General features: G+C 35.6%; 1 protein-coding gene across 1 annotated transcript; it reads right to left on the bottom strand.

Moving 5' to 3' along the window:
* Positions 1-7,771: 7,771 nt before the first annotated feature.
* Positions 7,772-10,804, bottom strand: LOC105124110 (catalase-like). Its single transcript, XM_011023973.1, has 7 exons — positions 10,741-10,804; positions 10,219-10,496; positions 9,036-9,812; positions 8,837-8,926; positions 8,510-8,577; positions 8,312-8,405; positions 7,772-8,095 (listed from the first exon to the last, which is right to left on the bottom strand). Exons 1-7 carry the CDS (start codon positions 10,802-10,804, stop codon positions 8,036-8,038), a joined length of 1,431 nt encoding a protein of 476 aa, XP_011022275.1. The 3' UTR covers positions 7,772-8,035.
* Positions 10,805-11,312: the final 508 nt, after the last annotated feature.

Raw genomic sequence — 11,312 nt, 5'->3', positions numbered from 1 at the left:
TACTTTAAAATCCGTCGTATGGTCATCGCTAGCCCCCACACGTGCATCTAAAGGGCTGGAAATAGTCCTCGTGCTAACACAAGCATTGCACATATCAATTATGTTTTTAAAATAATTTTAATATATTTAAAATAACTATATTGCCACTATACCAAACCAATTATAACAAAAACAATTATAATTAAATTAATGAATGCTTCTTGAAGCTAGTTTAAGAGATTTTATTCTTAAGGGTAATTTAGTTATTTTACCATGATTAAAAACCTGAAAATATTAAAACAGCTTTAGACATAATGTTAATTTTCATTTTAGTTGAAGGATAATTTAGCTATTTTATTATATATTAAAAATATAAAAAACTGATTTATCCTCTATTAATATGGTAATGGTAATGACTAATAAATCATTATAAAAATGATCATATTATTCTTAATAGCTAGCTAATTCGTTTTTTTAAAGAACAAAGCAGTCATTTTACAATGAATTGCTAAAATAAAAAACCAAACTGTTTTAGATTTTTTTTTTGTTAATATTAATAATGTTTCAGTTGTTATTTGCAAATGCAGCAAAACAACTAATGTGAAGAAAATCTAATTTACGCCCTTAAAAGTTAATAAAGGAAGATCAAAATGAAATTTCTTCCTCACAAACCTACATGTCACAAGAAACTTATTTGGAACCAAATTAAATTAAATGTGAAATTAAATTTAATTTTAGATAATTTGAATTCAATTGATCATAACTTATTGTAATTTTTATGTTTAGAATAAAATATTAAATTACAAAATTGAATTCAAATATACTATTTAAAATATTTGAAGAAATAAATTAAATTAACAATATTAACTATTTTACCATTTAAATCTAAGCAAATTTAGGTGTGATTGACTACCTCAATAGTTCATCCAGGGCTTGGTTTCAGTTGGGATGTGAATCACAAATCTCTTATATAAAATCTGAATCTCTTTAACCTTTTATTTGCTTTTCATTATTTTTTAGTATTTGAATTCTATTTAAAATTTAAATCAATACATTCCAAACTAGAATTAAATTCAATTCCAAGAATCTGAAATTACATATTATTTCAAAGACACTTTATCAGTCCATACAATTAATACTAACAAAACCAACCTGCAAAAGGCATGATGATAATAATCAAATGGAAGAATGTCATTGTTGGTGTTTGAGACATCGGCTCTGCTTTCTTGGTGGCTCTCGGCTTGAAATGTTTCGCGCCTAAAGAAGATGCCTGCAGCAGGAAAACAAGGTTAAGTTACTCAGCTAAATTAGTCAATCAGCACAACAAATAGCCATTACCCTGCAGATCTGCAATTATTGTCAAACGTTACAGGAAAACAATAATCTCTCTTGCCAGTGAAAATGGAATTCTTTCCCTGCCATGATCAGCAAGCTTTCCCAACTAATGATGACCCTCAAGCAGAATTGGACCTGTAAAACAAAAAATCACTTCGAATTCTGATTTTGTAGAGGGCCCTTCTCTCTATAAAAACAAGTAGATTCTGTAAACTAGAAACTTCACAATTACAATCCAACATAGATAAACAAAACAGACAAGAAGTTACACTGCACAAAACATTGCAGATTTTACCTCTTAGTCCAACAGCAGGAGAAGATTATAATTCTAAACTAGAGCCCCAGAATTTATAGTTAAAAACTTGGAATTGTAAGCTCTTGACAGATGGTCCTGCATCAAAATGGATCAAAAGGATTGAAACTAGCAGCAAACAAAATGGATATAAATATTAACTCGATTAAACAGAAACATTATAAGTTGGCCAAGGATTTGAAGGTTTAAAGAGTTGAAGTTGGTGCCTTGTAAGGATCCATGATGTCTGCAAGAGAGAAAAGGAGGGAGCTAACTTTGCATGTAAGAGAAATATAGAGTGATCGATGAAAGATTACTCTCCACATTCATTTATTCTTATTCTTTGCAAGTTTGATGGTTTCCATTTTAAGAGGAACTCTGACATGAAAGAGCAAGTCTTTCGCATTCATTTTTGTCCTGCAGTCTGTTTAGCTCAGCATGTTCCATCCTTAATTTGATGGTTTCCATTTTAAGAGGAACTCAGACATGAAAGATCAAGTCTTTCGCATTCATTTTTGTCCTGCTGTCTGTTTAGCTCAGCATGTTCCATCCTTAAGCAGTTGCGTGGTTCATTGAGCAAGTAATTGCCTATGATGTGTTGTGTATGGTCCCACACCATGTGATAGTGGGACCACCACATTTAATGAGAAGAGAGGCAGCTGACCACTTTAAAATTAAGTGGTTCGGGTACTGTAGCACAAGATTTGAAAAGAGAAGAGAGGAGAAGAAAATCAAGAGAGAAAAAGAGAAGAAAAGGCAGCAGAGCAGCCTTCATTCTTTCTTCGATTTCCAGCTCGTTCACCGTTGGATCGGGCTGAGATTTTGACAGCAGCTTCTAGACACGTTGATCTTCATTCTGAACGGTTGGATCGAAGATTGGTGGTGTGGAAGCTGGCCGTTTTGACAGAAAACGGGGCTGTCAGTTTTGTGAGTTTTTCTCAAATAATTCTCCTTTAATCTTGTTGTAATCCGAGAATAAGTTGTTCTTGATGATATATATGTTGTATCCCTTAGTTGAATCTGAGAAAGAATGATTGTGAACCCATTATTTGTTGATAGTGGAAGTTTTTAGGTGGACTACGGTCCCGTGGTTTTTCCCGCATCGGGTTTTCCACGTTAAAAATCTTGGTGTTGATTTTGTGATTATTTGCATTATTTTTCATCATTGTTTGATTCTGTTTTACTGCACAAAGAGGGAAAGAATTGGGACTTGTGAATTGTAATTGTATTCCGCTGAATTGATCCGGGTAAATTGGTGTCCGGTTGTTCCAAGTTTTCCCAACACATACATGCATACATTCATGTCCACCCCTACCAGCAAATTGTACCACCTACGTACATGATTAATTGTAGCACAGTCCAGTTGTTATTATATACATACAACTTACATGAAATCCCATCTGAACGTACAGGCCTTGTGATCATGTTGCCTATCAGCCCTGCAGTGCGTGGCTCCTTGTGTTTTATTGTTCTTTTCAAATCTTCATTTCTTTCAAAGCCTTAACCATGTTTCAGATGTTAATGTTGCTGGGATCATTCAATAAGCACTCGGTGAGTTCATTTTCAGTCCTCACGCATTCGATTTCTTTCTCCAGCTCAGTATATATGGTCTCGAACTGCCCAAAAAAAAACGAAGGAGAATTAAAACAAGGAGGCTGGGTTTATGGGCTTAGTTCCTTCTTAATCAGGCAAAAAAAAGAAAGAAAAAAGAAGTTACCCTTTGGTAAATCAATTTTAGCTGGCTTGTAAGATGGAATATTTCTTGACGGAATTCTTCGACGGTGCTCTTCAGGTTTTCATTTTCAATGATGGTCATGGCCAGCTTGTTCTCGGTTTCTTGCACTGCTTCCTGCTTGAATAATAAAAGAAAAGGAGTAGGTTGGTGGGGGAGAAGAAAACAGTACTGAATACAGAGAGCCGAGCTGAAATGTTAGCTTCCATTGTGAAATTATGCACAGCATAAGCCAAAATAATTCACACAAAGGGGAAGACTCTTTCGTTCTTTGGATTTCTTAACCTCATGATGAGCAGTGCTCGTGAGACTGGCATTTACCTTCTTGTTCTTTCGATAACGTCTATCAGTTTCCCGCTTCTTTTGCTTTTGCATTTCCTTGGTGACAGTTCCGTTCGAGCGGTACACATGAGGCGGGAGATGGAGATCGGTAGCACTCGAGGGAGTGGGAACAGCGAGGAAGGAGATCACTGGATCTAGCAGTAACACCAACAAAGGGATCAGAGAGATAAAAGTTAAGCTCTCCATAATAATCAACGATGAACAACTTTGTTAAATGACACAAGATTTAGCACTTACTCTCCTCCTCCTCCAGTCCCGCAGGGGCAGGGGCAGGGGCAGCAAACAAAGGTAGTGTTGAAGGCATTGTATTAATTATAGTTCGGTGTAATCTGTGTATTCACACGGAGGAAGACAATGATTTTCTTCTTCTCTCTGGAGAGGCAAGTGCGACCGAAAGCGCACGAACGCACACAGATAGTGATTTATTTATTTTTATTTTAATATAAAATTCGAAATACAGAGGACTTTGCCAAATGTTGGGCCATCCATCCCAAGTCGAGAGAAAATTTGAGTTAGATTCGGAAAGTGAGGGGCTTTAAGGGAAGAAAGAGAGGAAGAATTTATACCCGTCAATCCGAAGTCTGAGAGAAAAGTTGAGTTGGAGTGGGAAAGTGAGGGATTTTAAGGGTAAAAAAAAGACGAAGAATTTAAACCCATCCATCCCAAGTTTGAATGAATTTTGATAAAAATTCTTGATGTGTGTTTTATCTTATAACTATCTTAATTTAATAATTAGATTTGAAGATATAATTTAGATATTTTTTTTAAGATAATATATAAAATTATATTTTTTTAATTATATTTTTTTTCAACTTTTTAATTTATAAAATTTGTTTCTCATTATTTTAATAAATTTAAAAAAAATAAAATGTTAATAAATTATTTTTCGGTTCATTCTCAATAATATAACCAAATATTAAAAAATATTTTTTAATTTATTTTTTATTATACTAATAAATATTCAAAAATAATTTACTTTTCTCAAATTTACTATTTAAAATAAAACTACTTTGTATAACAAGAATCTAATTCGAACAAAAAAGCATAGTCAAACTCGGTCTCTGTCTAGCTTTTCAATCGACGAACCTGCGATGACCTCCTTGTGTTGATCTGTTCTTCTTGTTCAGTTCTTGATCTCCTTTCGGAATCTTAATCATGTTAATTTGAGGTGTTAGAAACGCTAGGATCGTTCAACAGGCACTTGGGTCATTTCATTTCCAATCCTCAAGTGTTCAATTCCTTCCTCCATGCTCCTGTACTGCTACCCAAGGAGAAAAGAAACAATTAAAAAGTAGGAGGCTTAGGGTTTTGAAATGAAGAGAATGTTAAGACAATTCAAATGTTACTTTAAAATCCGTCGTATGGTCATCGCTAGCCCCCACACGTGCATCTAAAGGGCTGGAAATAGTCCTCGTGCTAACACAAGCATTGCACATATCAATTATGTTTTTAAAATAATTTTAATATATTTAAAATAACTATATTGCCACTATACCAAACCAATTATAACAAAAACAATTATAATTAAATTAATGAATGCTTCTTGAAGCTAGTTTAAGAGATTTTATTCTTAAGGGTAATTTAGTTATTTTACCATGATTAAAAACCTGAAAATATTAAAACAGCTTTAGACATAATGTTAATTTTCATTTTAGTTGAAGGATAATTTAGCTATTTTATTATATATTAAAAATATAAAAAACTGATTTATCCTCTATTAATATGGTAATGGTAATGACTAATAAATCATTATAAAAATGATCATATTATTCTTAATAGCTAGCTAATTCGTTTTTTTAAAGAACAAAGCAGTCATTTTACAATGAATTGCTAAAATAAAAAACCAAACTGTTTTAGATTTTTTTTTTGTTAATATTAATAATGTTTCAGTTGTTATTTGCAAATGCAGCAAAACAACTAATGTGAAGAAAATCTAATTTACGCCCTTAAAAGTTAATAAAGGAAGATCAAAATGAAATTTCTTCCTCACAAACCTACATGTCACAAGAAACTTATTTGGAACCAAATTAAATTAAATGTGAAATTAAATTTAATTTTAGATAATTTGAATTCAATTGATCATAACTTATTGTAATTTTTATGTTTAGAATAAAATATTAAATTACAAAATTGAATTCAAATATACTATTTAAAATATTTGAAGAAATAAATTAAATTAACAATATTAACTATTTTACCATTTAAATCTAAGCAAATTTAGGTGTGATTGACTACCTCAATAGTTCATCCAGGGCTTGGTTTCAGTTGGGATGTGAATCACAAATCTCTTATATAAAATCTGAATCTCTTTAACCTTTTATTTGCTTTTCATTATTTTTTAGTATTTGAATTCTATTTAAAATTTAAATCAATACATTCCAAACTAGAATTAAATTCAATTCCAAGAATTCTGAAATTACATATTATTTCGAAGACACTTTATCAGTCCATACAATTAATACTAACAAAGCCAACCTGCAAAAGGCATGATGATAATAATCAAATGGAAGAATGTCATTGTTGGTGTTTGAGACATCGGCTTTGCTTTCTTGGTGGCTCTCGGCTTGAAATGTTTCGCGCCTAAAGAAGATGCCTGCAGCAGGAAAACAAGGTTAAGTTACTCAGCTAAATTAGTCAATCAGCACAACAAATAGCCATTACCCTGCAGATCTGCAATTATTGTCAAACGTTACAGGAAAACAATAATCTCTCTTGCCAGTGAAAATGGAATTCTTTCCCTGCCATGATCAGCAAGCTTTCCCAACTAATGATGACCCTCAAGCAGAATTGGACCTGTAAAACAAAAAATCACTTCGAATTCTGATTTTGTAGAGGGCCCTTCTCTCTATAAAAACAAGTAGATTCTGTAAACTAGAAACTTCACAATTACAATCCAACATAGATAAACAAAACAGACAAGAAGTTACACTGCACAGAACATTGCAGATTTTACCTCTTCGTCCAACAGCAGGAGAAGATTATAATTCTAAACTAAAGCCCCAGAATTTATAGTTAAGAACTTGGAATTGTAAGCTCTTGACAGATGGTCCTGCATCAAAATGGATCAAAAGGATTGAAACTAGCAGCAAACAAAATGGATATAAATATTAACTCGATTAAACAGAAACATTATAAGTTGGCCAAGGATTTGAAGGTTTAAAGAGTTGAAGTTGGTGCCTTGTAAGGATCCATGATGTCTGCAAGAGAGAAAAGGAGGGAGCTAACTTTGCATGTAAGAGAAATATAGAGTGATCGATGAAAGATTACTCTCCACATTCATTTATTCTTATTCTTTGCAAATTTGATGGTTTCCATTTTAAGAGGAACTCAGACATGAAAGATCAAGTCTTTCGCATTCATTTTTGTCCTGCTGTCTGTTTAGCTCAGCATGTTCCATCCTTAAGCAGTTGCGTGTGGTTGTTCCGAGTTTTCCCAACATGATGCTGGAGAGAGATTAAGAATCTACTCTTCAGTGTCCTCGTTGGTTCATCACTGGGGTTCTGGCTTCACTGGTAGCAATACTCTCCCTTCGAGGAGAGGCTGTGGGTTCGATTCTTCAAAGGCGAGTACACACCATTTCCTAGGCCCCCCCTCACCAACAAAATAAAATCAGTTATAGTTGGGATTGGTGCGTATGCTTGTGGTGGTTTTTGTATACCTGAATTTCCAAAGATTTCATCACCGAAAAGAAACAATTTCCAAAGATTTGATTTCAACTTTAAACTGTGATTAAGAGTTGCCACAATGTAGCACATTGGCAGAACAGTGATAAATTGCAGACTGCAGGGCCAGCTCCGGCAACTGTCTAGCTAGCACTCCCTTCTTTTTTTCTTTCAATGTCCCGGATGATGTTTTGAATTAACACTGGTCAAGACTGGTGACTCATTCTTCTTTTTTCTTCCAATATCCCGGATGATGTCTTGATTTAACACTGGTCAAGACTGGTGACTCATTTTGCACCTGATACTTTCCCTACAAGATTTGATACCCTCGTGTCATCTGTGACAAAGCGGCAAAGAAAAAAAACAAAACAAAAAACACAGCAAATTTAGAGGGTAAACTGATATGAAAGGAGGCCTGACTGAAGAGCATAGGAAATCTACTCATCCCTTGGAAATCTATAGAGAACACAGCAGGGATTTTTATTGTAAACCACCTGTTATTACAGAAACCTTCATATGACACAATATAACATTTTGTTACAAAGACTCTTCAACCATTACATAAAGAAGTCACAAAACAGCATTAAACCCAGTATACAAAGGTACAGCAATCAAATGGAAAAATGTCGCCATTTGAGTCCTTGAAAAAAAATATTTTTGCTTTCTTTACGCTTCTCAGCACCAGAAACATCTTCAAATGCCTGGCCTCATATTGAGGTGAGAAGCAAGCTTCTGACCCAGAGACTTGTCAGCCTGTAACCAAACAAAATAATGTAGTAATAATTGGTTTCTGCCATCTGAAAACTAAAATGAACTATAGCGATGCAACTATATAATCAGCTTAACATCAACCAAAAAAGTAGATGGCAACACAGAACTCATGCATTTTATAAATAGTGAAATATATTCATTCATCCAATCAGGAGATTGATACGAGTATAAATGTTTGTACGGGGATGGAAACTTCACCTGAGACCAGTATGATATCCAAATACTGCGAATTTCATATGTAACCCTTGGGTCAGACAAGGCCTCAACCCAACGGCGAACAAAGCGCTCTTTCCTGAAAAAGTAAATCAAAAAGGAAAATTAAAGAGCAAAGGACTTAGTTGTTATATTGGAATCTAAAAAAAGATGAATGTCTCAGAAATCACAAGATAAGGGTACCTGTCTGGTGAAAATGAACGGTATCTCTCGCCAGGCTGCTTGAAGTTATTCTCCTTCTCAATTATGCACTGTGATAATGAAGACAGACGGACAGCACAGAATTATGCAAAGATAAATTAGTTCAGTGGGATAATTAAGAGCTAACACTCTTGATACAGATAAAGCAACCCAGAGTATCATGAAAGCATCAGTTCAGTTGCAGGGTTAGAAGGTATCGCGGAATACATTTTCACTGGCTCTCTGAAACCGCAGCTCAATTCTAACCCAAAACTAGCATACTTACCACCCTTCAATATTCAAAACACTGAAGCAAATAGAGATACAAACCTTCTCACGCTTGCCAGTGTGAATGACAGAAGGATTAGGGTATCTCTCAGCATGACGGACAGGATCAAACCTTGAGGGGAAGTAATTGACCTAAAAACAAGCCCTTATCAGATAATGATCCTAGGATAGCATTAAGTCCAAAAAAGTAGCATATACATGAGCTCAGAGAGAGAAAGAGAGAGAGAGAGAGAGAGTATACCTCCTCGTCCCTATGCATAAAATTCATGAAACCTTCATGGTGATTGTTGTGATGAGCACACTTTGGAGCATTTGCTGGAAGCTGGAGATAATTTGGCCCGAGGCGGTGCCTCTGAGTATCAGCATACGAGAAGATTCTAGTTTGCAGCAACTTATCATCCGAATAGTAGATACCAGGCACTATAATAGCAGGGCAAAATGCTAGCTGCTCGTTCTCCGCAAAGAAGTTATCAATATTCTTGTTCAACACCAAGCGGCCCACAGGCATCAAAGGCAAGATGTCTTCAGGCCAAGTCTTGGTTACATCAAGTGGATCAAAGTCAAACTTGTCTTCATCAGCAGGATCAATTATTTGAATGAAAAGCTTCCACTCAGGGTAGTTTCCAGCCCTGATGGAGTCATAGAGATCCTGTGTGGCATGACTGTGATTGGATCCACCAACTTTTATGGCCTCGTCTTCCAATAAAGACTTGACACCACAAGTTGGTTTCCAGTGAAATTTCACATAATATGCCTTCCCAGCCTTGTTGATTAGAGTATAGGTGTTAACACCAGAGCCTTCCATGTGCCTGTAATCTTGTGGAACACCAATGTCATCAAACAGGAAGGAGAACATGTGCAAGCTCTCGGGATGGTGTGAGAAGAAGTCAAGTATCCTCCAGTTTTCCTGAATGTGTGATTTAGGGTTGGGCTTGAGAGCATGAACCATATCAGGGAACTTCATCCCATCACGAATGAAGAAGACTGGGAAATTGTTGCCGACCAGATCAAAATTTCCCTGGTGAGAGTGGTGAAACAGAATTCATTGAACCTTTCAGTCAATAACTTCAAATGCACAGTCAATTCCAATTTTACAATGGGAAGCATGTTACTATGATATGCATTGATCAGGTTTTCCGTCATGTATTGATAAACAAACACATCATAAGCAACACCCTCCGCATGCATTAAGCATGTCATATTGATAGAATCTCACAATGAATTGAGGGGGGGGGGGGGTGCATCCTTTTAAAATTTAAAGATGAAAAGGCAAGATAACAGCAAGAACATTATTAGTTATTGATGCAACATAAATGAGCCAACAGATATAAGATACCACTTACCTACTGTGATTTTTCAGTACAAAGAGGAAGAGAAAAAACAAGAAGAAGTCCTTGAACAAAAAACAAAAAAAATATTGTTACCTCTCTAGTGTAGAATTTCACAGCAAAACCTCTGGGGTCTCTTAGAGTTTCAGGACTGCCGAGTTCATGGATAACAGTAGAAAACCTGACAATAACAGGGGTCTTGACTCCAGGGGCTCTAAGGAAATCAGCACAAGTGAGATGAGATATATCATTGGTCACTTCAAAAAACCCTTTAGCACTCGCACCTCTAGCATGAACAACACGTTCTGGGATTCTTTCCCTGTCAAAATTAGCAAGTTTCTCCACCAAATGATAGTCCTCAAGCAGAATGGGACCTTCAAAAGAGAAGTTCTACTTCAAACTCTGAGATTTGCATAGTATTCACAAACTAACTTGGTTTCAATGCATCGCAAGTAAGCTGAATTAGAAACTACAAAACCCAAATCAACCAAAAGGTGTAAAAATACCTCACTAAAGCTCAAGCAATCACCTAAAGCACTCTATAATGAACTCAGACATTATTCATTTATTCTTATTCTTTGCAAATTTGATGGTTTCCATTTTAAGAGGAACTCAGACATGAAAGATCAAGTCTTTCGCATTCATTTTTGTCCTGCTGTCTGTTTAGCTCAGCATGTTCCATCCTTAAGCAGTTGCGTGGTTCATTGAGCAAGTAATTGCCTATGATGCTGGAGAGAGATTAAGAATCTACTCTTCAGTGTCCTCGTTGGTTCATCACTGGGGTTCTGGCTTCACTGGTAGCAATACTCTCCCTTCGAGGAGAGGCTGTGGGTTCGATTCTTCAAAGGCGAGTACACACCATTTCCTAGGCCCCCCCTCACCAACAAAATAAAATCAGTTATAGTTGGGATTGGTGCGTATGCTTGTGGTGGTTTTTGTATACCTGAATTTCCAAAGATTTCATCACCGAAAAGTAACAATTTCCAAAGATTTGATTTCAACTTTAAACTGTGATTAAGAGTTGCCACAATGTAGCACATTGGCAGAACAGTGATAAATTGCAGACTGCAGGGCCAGCTCCGGCAACTGTCTAGCTAGCACTCTTCTTTTTTCTTCCAATATCCCGGATGATGTCTTGATTTAACACTGGTCAAGACTGGTGACTCATTTTGCACCTGATACTTTCCCTA

This window comes from Populus euphratica, unplaced genomic scaffold (assembly GCF_000495115.2).
Source record: "Populus euphratica unplaced genomic scaffold, PopEup_1.0 scaffold12.1, whole genome shotgun sequence".
Lineage (NCBI taxonomy): Eukaryota > Viridiplantae > Streptophyta > Magnoliopsida > Malpighiales > Salicaceae > Populus > Populus euphratica.
This window is presented reverse-complemented; position numbering and strand designations above follow the sequence as displayed.

Excerpts from the sequence above, each read along its gene's own strand:
- LOC105124110 (XM_011023973.1), bottom strand. The coding sequence starts at position 10,804 with ATGGAACATGCTGAGCTAAACAGACAGCAGGACAAAAATGAATGCGAA. Across the intron at positions 8,578-8,836 it reads ACACTGGCAAGCGTGAGAAG|TGCATAATTGAGAAGGAGAA; the intron begins GTTTGTATCTCT and ends TCATTATCACAG. Across the intron at positions 8,096-8,311 it reads GGATATCATACTGGTCTCAG|GCTGACAAGTCTCTGGGTCA; the intron begins GTGAAGTTTCCA and ends GTTTGGTTACAG.